This window comes from Nipponia nippon, unplaced genomic scaffold (genome assembly GCF_047370975.1).
Source record: "Nipponia nippon isolate SJK-2023a ecotype South Korea unplaced genomic scaffold, ASM4737097v1 scaffold_5, whole genome shotgun sequence".
NCBI classification, from domain to species: domain Eukaryota; kingdom Metazoa; phylum Chordata; class Aves; order Pelecaniformes; family Threskiornithidae; genus Nipponia; species Nipponia nippon.
In genome coordinates, this window is record NW_028262369.1 from 18,386,035 (window position 1) to 18,408,676 (window position 22,642).

The window sequence follows — 22,642 nt, forward strand, 5'->3', positions numbered from 1 at the left end:
CCCTCTCTCTGCAGCCCGTCTCTGCGGCGAGCTCCTGACGGATACTGCTATTTCATCAGCACAGGAGCAGGCTCGGGGCGGTGGTTTTGCCCTACGGAAAAGCATCTGATGCCTCTGCACTATCTTTATGTTTGAACAACTATTTGGATTCCCGCGTGATCAGACTTATTGGTAGCGATGTTGACAGTGTTGTCTGTTGGTGAGGGCATGGGAATAAGGATCCAAGTTTTTGTTCTCAGCTTTCCTAAGGTTTTAAGCAAATTGCTCTGTTGTGTCTTTTGCAAGGAGCAGTGTTTTTTCACTGTTGCAAAACCATTTGGAGGTCTTTTTGTGAAGTATTGGCTTGTGTGCGTACACGGAACACTGAATTGGGAGGGTGTCAGGTGCTGGTTTCTGACTCGGCCGCGATGTGGGATGAAGCACTGTCACTTGACAGGGACTCTCCTTTTTGGTGAAGGAGGCTGTACTGTGGGTTTACGGGGCTCAGGGAGGGAAGCATCCCTTTAGGGAGAAGGGAAGTGAAGAGTCGGGCAGGAAAAGTCTAGGACAATTTGTAAGAGCTGGATTCCTCTGTCTTTTCAAGCGTCCTAACCGCCTTTCGTCTGCCCTGTCACTGCTCTGGTTGGTTTTATGTGCTTGCTGAGCTCATGCTGTACTCAGGGTTAGATGGGTTCCTTAAGGAGCAGCCATGTTGGTGGGCTGTTGGTCGTTTGCCCTTGCAAGCGAGAAGCAGCTGATGGATAAGGGTCTGGGGGCAGCATGTGGACTTGTTAAGGCAGTGATCCCTGAGTCTGGATTTTTATTCCTCATATATTTTATTTTAGGTATTCTCTGGCTGCAGATGATTGTAAATTACCCCTATTTTTCCACTCCTCATCCCAATTAAGATCGGAGGCAGGTATGGTTGCTCACCAGCCCAGGAAGGCCGGCGGCAAGGGATGAGTTCTGTGCGCTGAGTCCTCACTTAACTGTTCCGGTTCGTAACGAATCTGGTGCTGAAGGATGAAAGTGTCATCTCCTTCTCCCAGTGTAATGAAGCTAGCAAGTCTGTTGTTTGCTTCATATATAAAAGATAATCATATGTTGTTTCTGAGGCAAAACTACTTAGGGAGGAATCATTCCTGATGCTAAAAAGCCTGTAAAACACTAGTTGGTGGAATGAGTAGGAAGTTCTGGAAATGAAACTGCTCTGCCAAGTGGCATAGCGTCAGCTTCTAAATAACCTCCTTATCTCCTGATTTTCAAGCAGTGGCAACTAAAACAAACATAGCCTCCAGCTCAGGAGGTCCATAAACCGTGGGCTCCCAGCAGAGTGAACCAGAGGAAGGGCTGTTCTGCACATGTCCCGGGTGCAGGTTTTTCCCTGTGCATCGGTTTCTGGGCACTGTCAGAATCAAAAGTCTCAGCCAGGTGGGTTGCTGAAGCACTGATCAAGAAGTAATGGTGAAACCTTTGCATGGTTTCTAAATCAGCTCTAATGCCTGGCTCTGTAGATTTGTTAACTTACTCATTTTTGAGCATCCGCACATGTTGAGCGAGAGGTGGTGGGACTCCAGTCTCTGAGCTGAAAGCCAGGAGGATGTGAAGGAGCACACCACGGGTACGCACCAAACTCTCCCAATCCTCACCTGTTTCTTAACAGCAGAAAACACAAACAGGCTGAGAATGTGATTTCCAAAGCTGAATGCCTCCCACGTACAGAAAACTGCCTACCTGTGGCAGCTGCTTCTGCCGCTGCTTGATATCACAACTGGTGTGTTTGCTTGTAGCTCTGGCTCCCGGGGTGGTTTCATTATTTAAGAATCTGAATTTAATTTAAAGAAAGTGATTAAGCTTCTTGTTCTTATGATCACCAAGTGAAACTGGAAAATGTCTGTAAAAATTCAGATATCAGAAGTGATAGAAAATCTAAACTTTATTTTAAGTTACCATTACTTTTTGAAGCTATTAATAAAATTTTAAAAATTCGTGAGTTGAGTCTTATAAAATGAAGACTGCGGATGTTCTAGAGCATTATTATCTTGTAACTGTAACTGCAGCAGCGTTAGAGCAGCTATACGCTGGTAATGAAGCGTTTGACTTTTTCAGTGAATTCTGAACACAGAAGTTCCCCCGTGCAGGGCAGCAGCATCAGCTGTGCCAGCAGCATCTCATCTGGCAGATTGTCCCTCGGTTCCTCCGTCCTGCCTGTGGTCCTTGTCAGCAACCAGGCCCACTGCTTCCACCACTGCCAAGGGGAGATGGAGAGACCCTCAGCACGCTCTGCTGCGGCAGCTCTGCACCAAAGCCCCATGCGCTCGGGGAGCTTCAAGTGGAGAAGGAGCATGGACCCCGCTCGCTGCCGCGGCTGCCCCCACCACCCCACACTTGCGCCGCGCTGGGCACCATGCCCAGAACATCGTGTTCCCGGTCGCGTGATTTAACCACTCGGTCGCGTTTCCTCTTGAAGTTTTGCAAAAGTACTTCAGTAAGGCAGGTCCTGGTGGTTGTGATGGGCTCCTGGGAAAGTTGTGGGCTGACACCAGCCGGGGGCTGGGTGAGCTCGCTGCCCTGCTGAGCCCAGCCCTGCGGGGACCACCAAACCCCCCGGCCACCCTCACGTCGGGGTGAGCACAGCACCTCCCCTTCTCGCAAGCCGCGGCCATCAGCCTCTTGCCAGCGCTGAGCTGCACCCGCTGCCAGCAGGAAACTTAAAGGCAACTTATTAATTTATTTATTTATTGCCAAGAGTGGTACTGTTAAACGGCCTGGCACTTCCTCCCCACACCTGAATCTTTATGGAGGCTGGAGTATTTATCTCTAACACACATTAACAGCCGTGCCCACCTGCAGTGCGAGCATTAACAAACCCTCAGCAGCAAACACAAACAGAGCACCCGCGGGCTCCAGAAACAAAGGGACGGTTTTCTTTCGCTCTGTTTCCGTTGTAGTTGTTTAGGGGTGGAAATAGTGTGACCTCAGAACTCAAAAGTAGCTTGGGTCCCAACCCAACCAAGGGTCCGACCCACGGTGCAGCACAGCTGCAGCACACACTGTGCCACGTCTCAGCATCCAGTGGGCCATGGCCACGCACCCACCGTCAGGACATCCCGGCCTCTCCCCAGCACCGCCTGCCTCGCTGCTGCCGGCCGGTGCTGCCGCAGCCCTGCCTCGGACCCTGGCCACAGCCCTTCACAGCTGCCCATGCCCTGCTCTGCTCGCTAGGAAGTGCCTTCCACCCACGTGTTAAAAAGAAATGGTGACTTATGATTATATAGCAATACTGATGCATACAAGCTCTACATACTAAAGCCAGAGCCTGATGCCAACTCCATGAGATTTATTACAGGGTTTATTAGACAGAGTGTCTTCACAGTGAATGCTTTAAGTCGGGGAGGGGAGGACAGCCAGGGCTTTTTAGTTCCTTCCTAATTTTGATAGAGAGTAGAAGATTGCTCAGCAAGTGGCAGATCGAGCGTGGCGATAGCAGTCTGCCGTTGGCGGCCGTTGAGAGGTAACGAGGTGTGCTGCTCACTCGGTTTCTGTGTCGCTGTCAGGACTGAGGACATCGAGGGGCTGGACGCGCAGTGAGTCGTAGTTGGGCGGGGGGGTGCCGGGCTCGGGGGGCAGCGCCTCGTCCCTGGGCAGGGCACCCCCATCCTCGTGCTGGAAGCCCAGGTTGGTGTGAGCCTCCACCAGCTCCGACACCGTCGGGGGCGCGTCCGGGTACCGCGCCTGCACCCGCCTTTGCTTCAGGCCTTTGCACCAGCTGATCATGTTAATAACAGTGATCCACAGCGAGTCGATGATGATTTCCCCGAACTCAATGAGGCACAGTACCGAGCCCCCCATCCAGAACCCGAACTGGCCTCCCAGGCTCGACAGCAGCCAAACGATCTGCAGGGAGGAGAGCAAAGTGAGCCAAGGAGGTGAACTCCGGTCTCTGATCAGCCCCTGCCCATCACCCTGTGTGCTGGTGCCGAGCTGGGTGATGCTCCTGTCCCCAGAACTGGCCTGCCGAGTCCCTGTGCTCCCTGGTGCTGCTTCTCAGTGACCTGCCCCACACTGGTGACAGGGATGGGAGGTGGACAGGAAGAATGAACTGGGGGCTGTGAACCAGCCAGCAGAGGCGGCTTCGTCCGCTTCATTGCCATGGACATGTGAAGCAGGATCACTGAGGGACTCGGCAGACTCCTGCTGAGGAGCATCTCTGGCCAGGGCTGATCAGCCCCCAGGAGCTGAGCCCTGCCCGTGCGTCCGGGGTGACTTGTTTTGGTGTCTGCTCACCGGGCACTTGCAGCATGTTGCGGCACTGGGCAGAAGGGCAGGGGTGGGCACTCACCGTCGTGGCGGCAGATTCTGAGATGGTGCGGTAGTTGTACTCCTGGAAGTAAATGTTCAGCTTGATGATCCCATTTCTGTAAGGGACAAACGGCAGCTCAGCGCAGAGCCGGGCTGTGGGCGTCCCGCGCTTCCGCTCCAACGCCTGCCCGTGGGAAGGGCTGTGCACAGCCCAGCCGGGGCTGCTCACGAGTGTCCACTGAAACTTCTGCCGGGCACGTGGAAGAAGTTAAAAAGTGCCACTGGCTGTGAAGGGAAGAGATGCAGTTCTGAGGTTCCTGCTGAAGAAGCACTTGTGCACCTGGAAGCTTTTTTGGGGCTGTTTGCTTTGCTTTTTCCAACTGCCCTGGTTAGTCTAGAGGGGCCATCGCCTCTCCTTGGCACCCTGCACTTCATGTTCCTGTGTGCGTGCACAGAGCAGCTGCGTCACGACCGACTGCATTATAGGGGGCTTAATTGTGTACGGATCAGCCAATATCTGTGAAACCATTTCCTGATTCTCTAGTTTTTTTCCTTGGAGGAAAAAACCTCTTCTTTTCCCACTAATTCGGGGCTTAGGTTTTCAAAGGGTAACTTGGCAGTTCCCCTAATTTTGGTGCAGCCCCCCTACTGCTGCTGCTGTTGGCAGATTCAGAGACATAAGTATGAAGGGATGAACGTTACAATCCAGGAGCTGGACGCTGGCAGTTCACAGCTTCAGAGCTTCCAGACTCCTATATGGAACTGATTAGGAGTGCTGCGGTTAACATCGATTTTAACTTAACTCGCGTTTGTCTGACCCAGCGTGTCACTATGGAGAGCAGAGGATATGCATGAAGTGCGTTTCAGATTTGCTTTATGTATCTTCCAGGCAAACATGCGCCAAATCTTGTCCTCTCTTTCATTAGCACACGTGTGCTCTGGCCCATCGCCAAGGTTCACGTTAATCTAATGTTAACAGGCTCAATAGAGAAGATAAAGTGGTTGTTCCTTTCACTTACCTGTCCAGAGTCACATTTGTTGACATATCCCTTTCATAAGACAGAATATGGAAAATCCAGTCCTAGGAAAACAAAATTCATTCAGAACTGAGCAGAAGCATCCTCTCCGGGTGCCTGCTGGGGCAGGAACCCAAGGGAGTTGCAGGACTCGGTGCAGGACCCCCGAGGAGGAGGAGCCGCTGTGGGGGTGTCCCTCCCCCTGTCTCATGCCCTGGCACCTAGTGTTTGTTTGCACGCTGAAAATGTGTAATTTAGCAAAGAGGCACTTGCTACCTGGACATTAGCTCTGAAAATATTGAGTGATTCATGTGGCTAAGAACAGGTAATTATTAATGAATGTTTCAAAACAAGAAATTGGTGTTACCTCCGATGCTTCGGATGGCCAGTCTGCCATGGAGATGGTCATCTTATACTGCGTGTCGCTAGGGAGAGAAAGGAGAACATTGGTACAGAAGTTTCCCCTCCTCTGAAGTCACTGGAACTTCAGTTCTCGTGCAGAAAAGCAGCCCCGCATGATTTGCTGCCATTTTAGAAAGGTTAGAATTGATGGGAGATGAAATGCAGGATCCCCTCCACCTTCACAGCTGCCAGAAATGGCTTATCTACTTACTTGCACGTTTCCTTACAAGAGTCAATACAAATCTGTCTGTGTCTTATACTTGATCTCAGTGATGAATAGCAATATGCTGTTTGGTGAAAACAAAAAATCAAAGCACCTGTTTAGATAAGGACCCTGCTTACTGGATTATATCAATTTCATTTAATAAAATAAATATTTAGGTATGAGCCTGCTGCACAGGTTTGCTGTCTTCCTTGCCTTGAGAAGCTCAGGCAAAGTGGTCAGACAATTTAATAATAACCTAAAAATAATTTTTTTCTGCAGACACTCTCTATAGAGTCAGCTTGCCCAATGTCAGTGGTTTTGGCACAGCCCTGGCCAGCTGCAGGGGTAGGAGGGCAGCTGCCTCCCGGGCAGCCCATGCCGAGCCGTGCTGCCTGTCTCTGCCCGCCCATGGGGGAGCAGCAGACCCCCTTGCCTCTGCACATCCTTGCGGGAGCCCATGGCCCCTGCTTGGGCCTGCTTGTCTCCAAACCCTTCAGGCACAGAGACCTGGACCATTACCCCTTTTTCTCCCTTTGGTACCCAGAGGCTCCCATTACCTCCCCGGGAGAGCCCTGCCCTGGGGCAGCGCGGAAGCTGAGGACTCTCAGCCCACGGCCAGGACCATGATTTTGCCCCTTCTCCCCGGCACTGACCCAAACAGCCACGAGGAGACTTTACATAGGCAAAAGCCGTTCACCTGTTGCATTTACAAATAAAGCTCGCGTCCACTCCCACCCCTCCTGTGTGCCAGGACCCTGGGGAAGCTGTGCAATTAGTTTTGTTCATGTTCTTACCCCAACCTGGGTTATCTTCGTTATTGCAATAATTCACCCCTTCAGGTAAAGGAAACATATAGTGACCACATCCACAGATATCAATCATGTGATTTTGGAAACAAGAGCGCAGGCAAGCCTGAAAAAAGGAACAGGGAGCTGCTTAGACATGGGCTGAACACCCCTGCTCACCTCTGTGCTGCTGGAGTCTATGCTGGCTATCAGAATTACTCGGCTCTGAGGTATTTTCTCTCTTTTGCACTGAACAGCTGATTTTGTGGCTGCACACAGAGAAGGCTGAAGCCACAGAGGGAGCGGGTGCTGCCAGAGCCCTTCCCTGCGCAATGGCTTGATCCCATCCTCCAGCGTGCACCGAGCATTGCCAGGCACCACAGCCGGCTCTGGAAGCCCAGAAAAAGTGACACTGGTTTTATAATGGCGAGACAAGGTGGGTGGATAAGCTGCCATGCGTAGAGTTGCACTGCAGTTACGGTTTTCTTTATGATGCATTTTTACTACTGCTCCTGGAGATTTTAAGGCACATCCTAGCTGTGAGCTGCCCGTGGGTAAGTCACCTCGCAGGAGCAGAAGGGAACTCAGTGCCTGCTCCCAGTTGCACAAGAAACTGCTCATTTCTTAACTATTTTAGGGCTTCATGGAAGTAATACGGAGTTTCCAAACAGGAATAAAAATGTTCTGTTGCACTCATAGACACTGCTGTTGTCTCCAGGCTTTATATGACATACTGACAAAGGGCTGGTTTCCACTTTAAAGCCAGGACTCTAAAAATACTTCAACATAAAGAGCAGGTTTTAGAAATCTGAATTATCTTATCTGTGCATCTGCTTCTCTCCTTGCAAGGATTGCAGCCGCAGCTTCGGCAGCGTGCGAGCCAGGCTGCAGCGCTGCCATTAGCTCAGTGAGGCATGAAGTTAATCATCCAAGATTGGAGTGGGATTCTGGATGAAACAGTGCACAAAGCAATAACAAAGTCTATGAAAAGATAATTAAATTTAACAGCTCCAGCCAGGTAGAACAGCTAGAGAATTTCTGTGTGATACACAATGCTTACAGAGTTCACTGCAACCAGGGAGTGACGGAAAAGCCTGACTTTGCTGAGAGGTCTCTGAAGTGACGTGAATTATGTGGACATAGAACCCCAGTCAGCATTTAGCAACTTTTAAGTAATAATGCAATCATTTCAAGTATTTGCTTAAACGTTATACAAGCGTCTTAAAAAGTAGGGTAAAGTGGTCCAATTGTTATAATTATATAACGGCAGAAATACAAAAAAAACGTGCTAGACCAAAGCCCTCCCACCTGTCTGGGGTGTATTCCTCAGGCTTTTGTAAATAACCCCCCAAATTGTTTAGATGTTTTCCTTATTGCCAGATCTCACCCCCCCAGAAATGTTTCTCCCTTATGTTATAGCCTGTTACAAATTAACCAGTGCTTAATGTTTACACTATACTTTTCTACAGATTCAAGGTTTACAAACACTCAACTTTCTCATCCCAATTTTAAAATGAAGAAAAGGCAAAGGTCTGTCTTCATTTCCTTACAAAACAAGCAGACATTTTCAGGGTGAAAAATGACTTAATTCCCTCAAAGAGAAAAGGATTAAAAGAGAGTAGGAGTGTTCAGGAGAGGAATCCCTCCTGTGTATTCCTCTCCTGTCAGGGATAAATATTACTTGTGTACACAAAATATGAGCTGCTTTGCACATTAGAGCAATGCCATGGCTAAAACCCGGAGCACAATAGTTCTCTGGATAGCTTTTATCCTCCCAGAGCACCCCAAACAGCAGGAGCCAGCCTAGCTCATGAGAAGTGTCACATTAATGTCTCAGCAAAAGCTTCCCAGAGCCACAGTGACCGTTCGTGCTGCAGGACGGCAGCTGCGGTTGCTGCAGACGGAGCAGCTTTGCTGTCCTGGTTACAGCGGCGCACACAGCTACGGTGATTGCTCCATAACCCCTTGAGTTTGGAGAAGTTAGCCTGTTGGACATGGGTAATGCCTAGAGTCTACCCCTTGCTGGTTGATCTACCTATAATTAAAAGATTTCAGCCAAGCATGGAAATTGTAGGGGGAAAAAAAGGTATTCTCACAGCTGAAAAAGTAATTGATTGCCTTAATGACATGGCATGAGCGGTTATTCTTTTTAAAGGAGAAAAACTGTTCTGCAGCCTCCTGCAGCTGAGGTGGGCAGCCGGCAGAGGAGCATTGGGCTAACGCTGTGCCTGCAGCCGTCCGGGAGCAGGTCGGGTCCCCGGGGAGGACGGGGAGCTCCGCGCTCCCAGCTGGGCACTCTGGAAGTATTTTCCCAGTGTTTCCTATATTATTAAGGAACTAGCATTAGCCAAAGCTATTGGGAGTTTCAGCCTGTTTCAGATGCTCTCCCCTGCACCCAAGGAGGAGGCTGTCTTCTGGCTCTGTCACCCTGGGGCTCCAGTGGTCCCCAGCACCTCCCAGTGAAACCAGTGCAGGGAGGGAGCGAGGCCAGGTAGGACAGGGGTGTGAGGTCTCCTTGGCTGGTGCTGCGGTTCTGCCCTCCGAGTCGAGGCATAACCAACTGGTGCCTGATGGCAACCGGGGCTGCTCGGGGAGCCAACAGAGGGTAAAACTAAAGAACCAGCAGTTTTTAAGGGACCAAGGGGCCCCCCAGGTGCACCCTGCTCTTGCTTTGTCTGGTCTTCAGGATGAGTGGGAACCCACTGCTTTGGGGAGCCAAGCTCTGAGGCGACAGGGCACAAGGAAAGGAGCAGCATTAAACTGCACTCATATGTGGAGGTAAAAATATTTGGTTTTTTGTCTGCAAATTAGGACTTCGCTGGTAGGTCACACATGGCAGGGACCCGTGTAACAACAGAGATCCTGGGGCATTTGCTGTGTTTCGGCTTTTGAGAAAATGACAGAAATGACCATTTTTATCCCTCTCAAAATGAAACAAACAACATACCTGGCTAAGGGAACAATAACTGCTGATGCCCTTTCCTGGCTGTACGAGCTGTTTTGGTGTGAGAATGAAAACTGAAGATGCCTCTAAACTGTGTTGCCTGCCAGGGCAATGTTCCTTATCTTTGGATGCAAGTTTTAATACCTGCATCGTTAGCTCTTGCTCCTGCAATACACAGTTATTTCCACTGGATCCACCGGGATCGTTTCCGACCCTGGAGCTACTGCGTGTTCAGACTTGAGTGCTGTTTATTACCAGAAAAGAAGGCTGGGTTATGCTTTCTACTTTAGCACTGCTGATGCTCCAGTAATCCTGCATGCTGGTCAAAGATTTTAACTGCTTTGACAATTCTTCCTAAACAGCCCTGTTTGATTTAAAAACGTGTTTTACCTGTATGGAATAGGAAGTATTATATTGGCTATAAAGATTTTTTACTGGGACATCAGACCCGTTCATGGTGCAGTCACTGTAGGGATAGCCCATCCGTTCCAGTTCATCCTGAAAGAAAACCAAAACAGCAAACTTCAGTAGTCATTGCTCCTCCCCCGGTCCCTGGTGCCCGTTTTCTAGAGATTCTGTAATTCCAGTATTCCCTGCTGGCTTTGAAAAAAAATCAAAGAATCGTAGGCGGCAGAGCTGAAGGAGATGCAGCCCGTTCCTCAGGGCGGATCAAGGCAGATGAGGGTTTTCAAGAGCAGCATCTTTTAGCAAGGCACCTTCTGACATGCTAAAGGAAGAGGGAACAATGACCTGAGCTCAGTATTTTGGCTTCCATAAAGCACTTTGCCAGGACAGTTACATAAAAGTCTCCATAAACTGTTCCAGCCCACAGCTAGCGTATACCTTGACTCTTTTGGTTTGAGCCAGTTCAGCCAAGACTTAAAACAAACTTGGTTGCAGTCCCATCAGATAACATTATTCTCAGACAATCTGCTCTAGAGGAATGCCACACATACCACTAACACACCGATGGAGGTTTCCGTCCCGGCCATTGCATAGATGCCCTGATCCTTAAGGAAGGGGAAGCTCTTCTGTTGATGCAGCATGAGCCTGGCCCCAGCAGCGGATGACAGGTAGGGGATATAGTCTTGCTGGCTGATGTCCAGAATTAACTTCAGCCCTGGGACACCGGACAAAACACTCAGAAAAGGAATTGTATCGAAATGTGAGTCTTTAGAAAAAAAAAAAAAAAGGTCTATTTTCTTTTCACTGTGCACAAAAATCTCCGTCCTTGGGGGAAGAGACAGGGTCTGGCTGTCATGTCAGCCTTGTACGTGCATAAACAGACATGATGGCGAATGCACAGTATGGAAATATCTGAGTGAATATTCAGACATTGCCTCAGATACTTTGGCGATCCAGATGTAACACTTCTGTGAAGTAACACCTGTAGTCACATTACTTGTTTCTATGTGGCACGTTTCCCTTTTGGGGGCTTATCCCCTCCTGGAAAACCGTTACTCCCTGTTGTAGTGCTCCAGAGACACAGAAATGGCAAATTTTTATATCTGACAGAAATGGCCACTGAGAGACAGAACAACTCCCAGCACTTCTGCTCCTTTAGCTCCTTCTTTCTTAGCAGAGCTCTCTCTTACCAAACTCAGCTCCAGGGTTGGAAGAATTCAAAGCCTCTTCGTCCATGCCCCAGTTAAAGATGTAGCAGTTACCGTGGTCTGGGTGATAGATTTGGGTGAAATTCCTGGAAGAATCATAGACATAAAACTGTGACTCTTGGGGAGGACTAAAGGGTTACAAAATAATGCATCTGGTGGGACTGGTGCTTGTGGTTAGGTCTGAGATTCACTTTAAATTGCTTCGTTTGTTGAATGCTTGTATAGAAATTTCAGCTGATATAATTTCAATCAATCTGCTGTTGAAAAAAAAAACAAAGCAAGGTACTGGTGTGTACTGAGACACAGCCACTGGGGATAACACTTTGTCGGAATGTAAAGGAATCATCTGTCATACAGATGAGAAAAATAATTGCTTGATTTGAGCGATGTTAACAGGTTTTGGCTGGTGTTACATCTCATTCTTTGATAATAATTCTCTGTTGCCCTGCCCTCTTTGCAGAAGGGGTGTTGAAGAAGGGGCAAGACTCCTTGCAGCCTGGGGTGCTGCTGTGCACTCATGTTTCTCAAAATTGGATATATAACTTTGGCATTCATAAGAAGCAACGATGGCTAAAATGCATTTCTCAGAGCCTTGTGTAAAAAGGGGGGGGGCTGTAACTGGGGGCTGCGCTGCTGTGCCAGGGTATGCTGGCTCAGCACCTGGGCTGGCAGCTGGTTATCACTAAATACCCTGGAAAGGTCCCATTGATGCTGTTAGTCTCAAGGTGTCATGAGCAAAACGGCCCATCCAAAACTAAAACTCAAGCCAGCACTATCCCAAAATAACCAGTTTCATCCATGATCACATCCAGAAACCCTCTGGGAAATGTTGTTAAAGTTAAGGACCATCAGAAATCTCTTTATTAACTGATATATACCTTAAAAAGAGAAAGGAAAAAGGCTGTCATGCCTTTAGCATCCTGTACTGTTCCTGATGTGACAGAAAAGGGCAGGGAGCTCGGTATGCACCTACTTGTAGTTGCAGGGTTCAGCCCCATAGAGACAGGCCAGGATCATGTCTTCTGCCTGGTAGCCCATCCTGATTCTCTCTTGCAGCGGGACTTTGGAGAGGATGCTCGTGGACTGCAGGATGTACCACTCGGTCACCGCCTGTGCCGCACTGGTGAAGTTCCTGTAGGTGCAGTTGTTGGAGCCCTGATGGCTGCACTGGGGACACAGAGCAGGCAGGTCTGAGCCCATCCCACCGGGGGGATGGCAGGAGGGATGTACGGCGCGCACCCCTCCCTGCGCGCTCGGCTTGATACCAGCCCTGCCTGCTGCTCCCAGGGGAATGAAGGGGGAATGAAGGAGGTATGGCCAGACGGAGCTGCGGAGCCAGCTGTCACATCTGCATGTGTTTACAGATGGGTCCCTCCCCAGGGAGATTGCTCAGCTGGGCCAATTCTCCATTAGTCCCAGTGTTACCTCCACAAGCTTACAGAAAACGTCACTTTTTGGCCAATTCTTTAAGGCTGGAGTTGCCCCAGCTTCCAAGGTCTGGTCAGGCAGGGTCCTTGAAACCTCCGTGGGAGCAGAGGGTGAGGAGTCACGAGACCACCATGTGCCTCTGCACTGAGAACCGCAGCAGGAGAGGGGCAGGGGCAGCAGCCGCAGCCTCTCCCCGACATTTCGGATGCTGGACCCAAGGAAGAGGTGAAGGCAGCAGGGAGCTTGCATAGATTACCTCTGCCCTGGCTCTGCCCTGGGCTCAGCGCGCAGCAGGGCTCTGCGTCCCAGAGGACATACAGCATTATCCTCTCTGCTGCAGGCAGACTTCATGACCAATGCTGTGCACAGCTCAGCTACTGCCTGTTGCCGCCCAGTGTTTCCGGCATCCCTCTTGCCAGAGGCTGACAGACCTGCTGGCAGGATCCGCTCCGTACCTCTGATGCAGTACTAGGCTGCTATGCGCTGTCAGTCCCTTTTTCCGTGAGGAACCTGCTGATCTCACTGATGTTATGCAGCTACCTACGTTCACCATGGACTAACTTAACATGGCTCCTTACTGGGTTTTCTTTCATTTAAGGAAGTATATTTAGGGTATGATCCTGCTGCAGGCCCCATGTGCAGAAATCCAGCAGCTTCAGCTGGATGTCTGGCTGTGTAACCTGCAGGGGATCAGACCCCCCCTCTGAAATTTTAAAAACATCTTAAAATACCTCTGTGCTGCCTTCCTCAAAAAACCAAGCAAACAGCCCTGGAGCCTTGAAATAACACACCATAACTTGCAAACTGCCCTGTACCGAGGATGCCACCAGCATGGGCAGCCCCTGGCCCTGGCGCAGCCGGACCAGAGTCCTGAGGCAGAGCAGCTGCGGACAGCTGGTGGGGAAGAGACACTGATCTCCATGCTGCATCCCTGCCGAGGTACCCAGCACTGCCCGTCCCTCGCCCCTCCTGGCTGCCTCCCATGGGACCCCTCTTACCAGCTTCACCGCCAGCTTGTACTTCTTTTCTTCTGATGTCGTGTTGGCTGGAGCAGGTAGAGAAGCTGTTTGGTTGCCCGCAGTGGTTTGGTTGCCTGCAGTAGTTTGGTTGCCCTCAGCGGTTTGGTTGTCCTCAGCGGTTTGGTTGCCCGCAGCGGTTTGGTTGCCCTCATAGGTTTGGTTGCCCACAGCGGTTTGGTTGCCCTCAGTGGTTTGGTTGCCCCCAGCAGTCTGGTTGCTCTCAAAGATGTCCAGGATGATGGGGTTGTCTTTGTCATGTTCATCGATGAGGACCAGGGGTATCTGGTGCCAGAGCTGCAGGTCGAGTGGTGGGGAGGCATTCTCGCTGCTGTTCCCCGATGTGGGCTGCAGGATCCTCTCCAGCGCTGCTTCGATGAGCCTGTCCAGTTCTTTCAGCAGATGCTTCACCTCTGAGTATCTGCAGGACAAAGGGCAGTTACCAGGCTGTGTGAAGGCGGTGGGGATGTGCAGCAGCTTGTCTGCTGCTCTGCTGGCTTGGACCTTCCTGGGGACCTTGGATTGCTGCCTAAAGATTTGCTGGAAAACGACAGGAGCCTCTGTGCAGAGCACGGCCAGCTTGGACACGGGCAACCCAGCAGCCTGCAATCGGGCAGAACACCCGTGGGAGGATAAAGAGGGAGTGCTGTGGTGGTGAACAGTGTTCTGTCAGTGCAGAACCGAATTGGTTGTATGTATTTCAGTAATTCACTATAGTTTACACAAAACATCTCTAGCAAGCAGAGATGAAAAAACACCAAAGTAATTCCTGTGTGTTGGTCGAGGACAACTTGCTTTGGGCTACACTATTGCACAGATATAAATTTGAAGCAACTCTAACAAAAATCAGTTACTCCTTTGAAATTACAATCGAGTTATATCACTGCAGCTCCCAGCTGATACTACTGTTTAACCAGCTCTTAATGGCCAGAGTGTAAGCGATAAGAGGTACGCTCATGGCGAGGAAGGAAAAAGAAAGGAATTGTGGGGAAAGATCAAGAGACTGATTTTGGTTGTGACAAGTGAGTTGAACTTCGAGTTTTCCCTGAGCCAGGGAAAGTTTACAGGGAGGCAATAACCATCATTAGATTAACTGATACAGTGAGGAAAACCAGGCAAACTCACAGGCACACAAACCCTCCTCTGGAACTGAGCTGTTGGTCGACAGCCAGCTGAACATGAGCCAGCAGTGTGCTCAGGTGGCCAAGAGGGCCAATGGCATCCTGGCTTGTATCAGGAATAGTGTGGCCAGCAGGACCAGGGAGGTGATAGTGCCCCTGTACTCGGCACAGGTGAGGCCGCACCTCGAGTACTGAGTTCAGTTTTGGGCCCCTCACTACAAGAAGGACATTGAGGTGCTGGAGCGTGTCCAGAGGAGGGCAACGAAGCTGGTGAAGGGTCTGGAGCACAAGTCTTATGAGGAGCGGCTGAGGGAACTGGGATCTGGAGAAGAGGAGGCTGAGGGGAGACCTTATTGCTATCTACAACTACCTGAAAGGAGGTTGTAGTGAGGTGGGGGTCGGTCTCTTCTCCCAAGTAACAAGCGATAGGACAAGAGGAAACGGCCTCAAGCTGCACCAGGGGAAGTTTAGGTTGGATATTAGGAAAAACTTCTTCACTGAAAGGGTAGTCAGGCATTGGAACAGGCTGCCCAGGGAAGTGGTTGAGTCTCCATCCCTGGAGGTATTTAAAAGAAGGGTAGACGTGGTGCTCGAGGATATGGTTTAGTGGTGGACTTGGCAGTGCTAGGTTAACGGTTGGACTCGATGATCTTAAGGGTCTTTTCCAACCTTAATGATTCTATGATTTTATGTTCGCCTTTATGTCGTCCTCCTTTATTTAGTTTTTAGTGCCGCTTGTTGAGTCAAAGGATCATTTCCATTGATGCTCCTAACATGATATCTGAGACAGGAACGGACCCACAGTACTTTACGCTAGCCATATAACTGAGGGTGTTAAAGTATGACTGGGTAAATTAGGTGAAGAAAAACTTACTTGAAAGGGTTGGCATTGCAGACCGTGACTGCTGGGAACTTCATGGTCTTAAATCCAATAGAGAGAGATGACGTGACGTTATAGGAGAGGTAGGTGTTAATGAGGATACCCCACTGCCAGAAGACCAGAGACGCAAAGAGGAGCGTTAGGAAGAACCAGATTAATTTCTTCTTCGGCCCCTCTTTGATGATGCGCTTTGGGCCATGGGTGTTGGTGTTGTCGCAGTACCAGACCAGCAGCTCCTTGTAGGTGTAGCCAGGGCCCTTCTGCAGGCGGTGCAGCGCCCGAATGAAGTACTTCTTCAGGTTCATGCTGCTGTCTGCAAGTGGGAGAAAAGACATCAAAACAGCTGTGTTGAGAGGCAAGGTTTGTATTACGCCAAGTGTACTTGTGTTGTCAGCAAAAGCAGACCTGCAGTAGTTATGTGATATCACGACCGTGGGTTTATAACCCAGGAGAAATTCAGAGCAGATGCTCTGCAGGGTCACACCATGGCAGTGAAATGGCATGGAGCCCCTCACCTCCTGAGAGGGTACAAGGGGGATGTTTGTGCTTTGCAGTTCCAAAAGTGGTGAATGTTTTTGTCACGTCCCTTCTGGCCCCACGAGAGTTAAGTGCCTTGGACCTGCTGGACATGGCTGTGCCTGCGGTGACTTACAGAGCACTGTCCCCCCATCTGTGCAGATGTTGCAGTAAATAACGACAACTTTTTAGGAAGTCGGTGTTTTGTGTGCAAACTGGTACATCTCTAACATCGTCTGTAAACTTTGCCAACACTAGATGGACCAAGCACTACACACATGAGCTGGTTTCAGGTAGAATTCAGGCTGACAGTGTTTAGTATTCAAGCTAATACAGGGCTTAAGGCAATTTTTCTTAAAAGCAAAAAGTATTGCAGTGCACCAAGCTATCGGAGGGGGCGGGAGAAGAGGACCTGGAACCAGCAGCATGTTTCCCAGGACCAGGAATGCTGTTCAGTGCTGCTGCCCGCCAGAGGAAGGACAACAGATTGGTTTTTTCCACCAAATTCCTTTGTCTTTCAGATACTATCGGTATGCTTCCACTGCTCATGTGAGGGATGCTGCATATTTTACATTCATATTGTGAGTAAATAGAACATTTTGTGCTGCTATTTTAAGGTGAGAATTTGTGTTACTAAATCTTAATATCCCGAGGCAGGATTTCAAAACAAACCCGAGTCAGCTGCTTAGAACATTTGTCACATTTAAACTGTAGCAGAACAGAATTAAAGATTAATGCCGCGTATAACTCAGCATCCTAGAAGAAAGAGTGCTGAAATAATACGGCAATATTTCAATAATGAGCAGTACTCAGGAATGCAGAAACTAGATTAACACAGAGTTACTTGTAGATAGACTACCAAAAGTACAAAAGGAAGCTGAAGGTGCACACAGGCCTCTTGGGGAGTGGGAGCAACTGTGTCCTTCTTACTTTTTAAAAAAAAAACCCAAAAACTAATACTGATTCAGTGATTTATTGGCCAGATCTGCAAAATCTCCTGAGTAGTATATACAGACTTTGATAAAAGTATAAACCCAATAGATTTTATGATGTCTCACTCCATGATGCAGAGAGATGATGATTTTCATTGCACACCCTATTATATGTGATGTTAGACGTAGCCTAACACCATGAGGTCTTGACGGGAGAGTGCTTTGGAAAGAAGAATCTCCAGCTGCTTCCTCCAAGATCTGAAGGCAGGCTCTACTCTCATGTGAAAGCATTTTGTTCTCCAAGAAACATGTGTCCTGGGACTTGGACCTCCCGGACCTCCCAGACCTCCCGGACCCCCAGCCCACCAGCCCATCATCGGCTCAACTGCAGAGGTTCCCACCCACAGCTGCCTGTGGAAGGGTTTATTCACAGAAGGAGCTTACATTGCATCAGATGCTTGCTGGCTTTTGGGCAGGACTATAATGAAAACAGGAGCAATGACCTTAGCCTCTGCTTAATTACCTGCGGCTGAAGGGAAGACGTAAAACACACGCAGCCGTTCTGCCCGAGTCTTCTGCTGCCGGGTGTGAACACAAACCCATCTCAAGGCACAGCCTCAAGATTGGTCTCTGCTTTATAAAACGGTATCGTCAAAATACATTTAAATCCAGAGAGACTAGCAAGGCAAACTAGTAAATATTTTCTGCCTTTTAAGAAACCCAGTAAAAGATTTAGATTAGATTAAAATTTAAAACACACCTACACTGCACTGGGCAAAATCCAGCCCAGCTGGACCTGACTGGCCACATGCCCTGCAGCCTCTGTTTGCTCTGCTGCTTACAGACTACGCCGGCCAGACACAGAGCGTGGGCTCCTGCTGAGAGCCTGAGACCTGCCACGGAGGGATCCCAGTTTGTCGTACACATCTTTGTGGGTTGCTCATCAACCTGACATTGCTGGAAGAAGTTATTATTTCTTTTTATACTGTTTTCTGAGGCTGAATTTTAGGGGTTTTTTTTCCTGATGGCAATGTTGAGACACATACTTACGGTTTCAGGAGCACACACAGAATAAAAGCTCTACTTTCATATCTGAGTAAAGTTGAAGATACTGAATGGCTAATTTTGATGCTGCTTTATCATTGTTCATGGTTTTGCAGGAGTCATCAATACACTTATTCTTCACCCTGAATTTATTTCTTTTTAAGTACCTAACCTGAGAGTGCTCTTACAAAGTCACGGTATGCTTGCTAGCGATAGCAATGGGAAGATGCTGCACTAGGAAAGGAAGACCAGCTCCGAATCAGTTTTAAGCAAAGATTAGAGTGCTTCCAGCTCACTTTATCTCTTCAGCTCACCAGCTGTAAAGACACTGTGCTGAAGGGCAGCATTTTCACATTTTTAAGTTAGATTCAGGCCATGCTGTGGAAAATAAGATTAAACTAGTTCTTAGATATGTTTTTTAAACTGATTCAGAATGTTTTTTCCCCCATGTCAAAGCTATGGAACCTGTTCTTTGCAAGCACTGCTCTGTTCCATGGCCCCGCGGGGCACCTGCCAGCGGGAGCACAGGCATGGCGACGGGGACGGGGACAGGGACAGGGACGAGGACGGGTCGGCTGGAAGACCTGCCTCATGCAGGATGCCTGCAGCATCCCCGCCCCACCAGGAAAACACACGGATCCCAAAATTAAAAAACCAAGTTAACAAAGGTGTGCTGCCACTACCGCCAAGCAGACAGTCACAGGTTTTGCAGGAGACATCTTAACATGGCAGCAGAGCGAAAGACCCAGGTTTACTCTTCCTTTAGGCATAAGCTGTGCCTATCAAATGGAAGGTCATTTGATAAAAGAAACAACATTAAGCAAAAGCTGTGCTTGACCATACTTTGATGACATTTTTTCAATCTTTTTCTCATTTTAATAGTTTTCTTCTTACCTTTATTTCCAGAATGTTTCCAAATAGACTGCTTGTTTCTTTCTCGCTGCTGAAAGCCACTCTGTGTGAGGTGCCTTGCCCGATCAGTAGCCACAGCCCCTGTTACTGGGGGGCTCCTTTCCCTGACCACAGAGGTTCAGTCTTCGGACACCATAGCTGTTCAGAGGGGGTTTGGTACCGGTTTTGGTGCCAGCCTGGAGCTGGTCCTGCTCTCCCCCATCAGCAGGCTGTACCTGGAGCAGACGGGTGACAAATGAGGGATGACAAGAACCACCCTCCATCGGCACACAGATAACCATCACCCCTTCCCAAAACCCCTTCTGGAGAAACGGAGCGGAGGCTGCGGCAGGACAGGAGCCAAGGATATCAGGGCTGGGGGCTTAGAAGGTGCTTCCCCCTTCATGGACACGCAGCCTGGCTCCTGCTGGTGTGCGGCATGCAGGGCAGTCTCACGGTTACAAAAATCTGTCCCTGCTGCCACCCTCAAACCCCCATTATTCTCACAGCATTCAAAACTCGAGGGCCTGGACATTTGGCAGCTCCCAGCTGCTGTTCACTGGTTTTATTTCTTGTTTGGCTGCTCCACTTCCAAGGCCTTGGTCAAGGAACGGGAGCACGCACCCATTAAGCTCCCCTACTCCTTTTCCTCCTTTGCATTTTTTTATTGTCACACCGCTCCGTTTGCAGGACCCGTCTGTAATGTGCGGATAAGTACTGGCTTCGTCTGCTTTGCAGGTGAGCTGTAGCAGTGTGTTACTGCAACTTTACAGCCCCGAGGGTCTCCGCAGCGCCTGCAGCTCACACCGTGCTCTGCAAGCACCGACCTCGCCAGCCCATGCTGGACCCTTTCCGGGGAGCCGCTGCTGCTTCCCTCGCCACCTCCCCACTGCCGCGCTTTCCTCTGGGCTGCCCCTTGTCAGCACGCTGGTGTCACCTAAAACGACTTTCAGGAACGGATCCTAGGGCCACAAGACCCCTGTGGTGCACAGGGTGCCACATGCCCTTCTCCTGGCAGTACCTGCATCCCCGTGATGACTGAAGCCATCCTAAAAGCAGCCTGTGCCTGGTTCTAATGTGCTTTGCTTTGTGCAGTGAACGAGGTGTCCTCGCCTTCCCCCAGCAGCCGCAAGTCCAGCCCTGCATCACCCCAGCATCATCCCAGGTGAAACTCCTCCACCTTATGGGTGAGATCAGACTCCCACATTACGAAATGATTGTGTTGACTGTGTTGAATCTCCTCTGGAGTTTTCCTAGGGCAATTGCCACTTAAAGGAAATAAAGACATATGCAAAACTCAGCACACTCTTGGAGGCTCCAGGGTGGTACCTCGGCTGCAAAATCACGCCAACACTGCTGGGCCCGATACTGCAATTATTCAGTACTTTCTCTACTGGGACACACAACAGTCATTCCTCCTTGACCACCTGCTGCTCATCTGCCATCTTCTCCAGAGCCGGATGAAAAAGCCTTGTTTTCCTAGAGAAGACATTTATGCTATCTAGTGGTATTTTTGCAAATTAGAGGAAATTTTTTTATTACATCACAAGTGTACAGGTTGGCAATTGAAAAAGAAAAGTGGAGCAGTAACGTGTCAGTGAGCAATGAAAGCCCTTCCTGAGCCCAGGGCCACAGCGCGCCTGGCAGATGCTTTGCCTTGCTGTTGTGTGTGATGAGAGAGTGGCCACCGCACGCAGCCTCCGGCTCAGACGCCCACGGCCGCCCCGATCCGCACAGGCTCCTCCGGGTCTCTAATCCCGACGGGCACACATGCAGCACTTGAAGAGTATTTACAGTCTGGAAGTTTAGATAGCATTTGCCTGACTCTCTGTACCGTATGTTAGACACTCCATCCCTTCTTCCCCTGCCTGCCTAATCCTGTGTTTCCTGTGATGTCCCTGTCTCGTAGGACAATGACAAGCCTTACACCTCACGTGCCAGTAAGGTCACATTGCTGAGAGTTAATTCTGCTGCTTGTGCAATGAACTACGTGAATCCTGGAACGTAAGAGGAGCAAAACCCCCCCAGCAGCTCCCTCCCCACCTGCAGATCTCTTATTCTGCAAGAAGGCCGGTGTCCCGGAGAGGGAGCATCCTCTGCCCTCACCCAGGAGGCAGCAGCCTGGGGCGGATGGCACATTTCCCACAACAAAGGAAATGGACAGTGAAATATTCAGAAAGCTGCGGTTTGCTTCCATACCTTTTACCAGGGAGATTAAAGAAAACCCTGCGTAAACAAAATAAGAACGACTACACCCGACTGCACGCTGCGCACATCCAGAATACCTGACTGGCACAAAAGCCCGCAGTGTTGTTGCAAGAGCATGCAAAGATCGGATGACTTCACGTCTGTATCAGTGCAGAAAGTCGCTGTGACAGAATTAAAGTTTTTCATTCCCCCCCCCCCCCAAAAAAAAATGTCAACAAAGGACTCCCCTTATTTTTCCCCCTCTGTAAACAGTATTATGCCTTAAAACCGCATCCTCCACTGCAAGAAGCAGGGGAAAAACCTTAGCAACGTTGAGATGCTGACATTTTATCAAACCCGCGTGGGTCCTGCCCCACCGCCCCGGTCCCTTGGGCCCCGAGACGCCGCCGGAGGGATGCCCGCGGGCGAACGCCCGCGGGCATCCCTCCGGCTGCGTCTCGGGGCCCAAGGGACCGGCCAGCCCCGACCCCGCTCCCCATCCCCGGAGCCCCCCCCGGCCACCCCCGGTCCCCCCGTACCTGCCGCCCGGCCGGCTCCGGCAGCGCTCCCCGCTGAGAGCGGGACCGGCCCCGCCGCCTCCCCCGCCCCAGTCCCGCCCCATCCCGCCCCTTGTCATTTCCCGACGGTGCATCTAAACCCTCCCTCCCTTCGGCTGGAGTCGCTCCCAGTTTAGTCGTGGCTCGTCCAGGCTTCGTTGAAATCTTGCTTTAATTTTCTCCCAGCGCTATTTTGTTTTCTCCTAACACCCCCCCCCCCCCCCCAGGAATTGCAGCCGCTTCTGCTGCTCCTACCCCAGTCCTACAAAAACCACCAGCCACGGGCAGTGCGGGGTCAGCGGCACAAATCTCCCGGTGACACTGCCCACTCCCGCTTCACAAGATGCTGAGGAAGTTGTGCCTCCATCCCGCTGCTAAGAGATGAGCGCCTGTCCTTGTTTTTTCCCCAAAAGAGGAAAAAGTCCTATTAGAATGGCAGGCATGGGCGAAGAAGCGTTTGGGTCATAGCTGAGATGCAGGCAGTCGCTTGGAAGGTGCAGGGAGAGTTTTACAGCAGGGACAGGTCTTGTGGCTGCTGCCCTGACCCCTGCGCTGCAGCAATTTACGGTGTGTTTTCTCGGTCTGGTTTGAAACGTCCCAGGCGCCAGGACATCACCTCGCTGCTTTGGCTTCCCTTGTGCCAACCACCCCCCATGACAGGCCTCTGACACAGATTAAATAACTGCAGGTGAACTGCACTAGTATTTTGAAACAATTTATAATCCTTTTGTTAAACGATCTTATAATCTTTTTTTTAAAGAAGTATAAGATCTTCTAATATTTTTTCTTTCTAAAAAAACTCTCCCCGAGCAGCTGTGTTTACT

The 22,642-nt window shown here is 50.0% G+C and overlaps 1 protein-coding gene across 3 annotated transcripts; it reads right to left on the reverse strand.

Annotated features, from left to right (window-relative positions):
* Window positions 1-3,304: 3,304 nt before the first annotated feature.
* Window positions 3,305-21,858, reverse strand: SCNN1B (sodium channel epithelial 1 subunit beta). Of its 3 annotated transcripts, none has more exons than XM_087733756.1 (15): window positions 21,801-21,858; window positions 19,078-19,310; window positions 17,663-17,769; window positions 15,686-16,004; window positions 13,673-14,111; window positions 12,220-12,413; window positions 11,229-11,332; window positions 10,590-10,753; window positions 10,024-10,131; window positions 6,699-6,816; window positions 5,911-5,986; window positions 5,665-5,722; window positions 5,301-5,362; window positions 4,322-4,397; window positions 3,305-3,876 (listed from the first exon to the last, which is right to left on the reverse strand). In XM_087733756.1, exons 4-15 carry the CDS (start codon window positions 15,994-15,996, stop codon window positions 3,511-3,513), a joined length of 2,076 nt encoding a protein of 691 aa, XP_087589882.1. In that variant the 5' UTR covers window positions 15,997-16,004; window positions 17,663-17,769; window positions 19,078-19,310; window positions 21,801-21,858; the 3' UTR covers window positions 3,305-3,510. The 3 variants fall into 3 exon arrangements, with proteins under 3 accessions (XP_087589882.1, XP_087589881.1, XP_087589880.1); XM_087733755.1 differs by having other exon boundaries at window positions 17,663-17,772; XM_087733754.1 differs by lacking the exon at window positions 17,663-17,769.
* Between the last annotated feature and the right edge of the window lie 784 nt (window positions 21,859-22,642).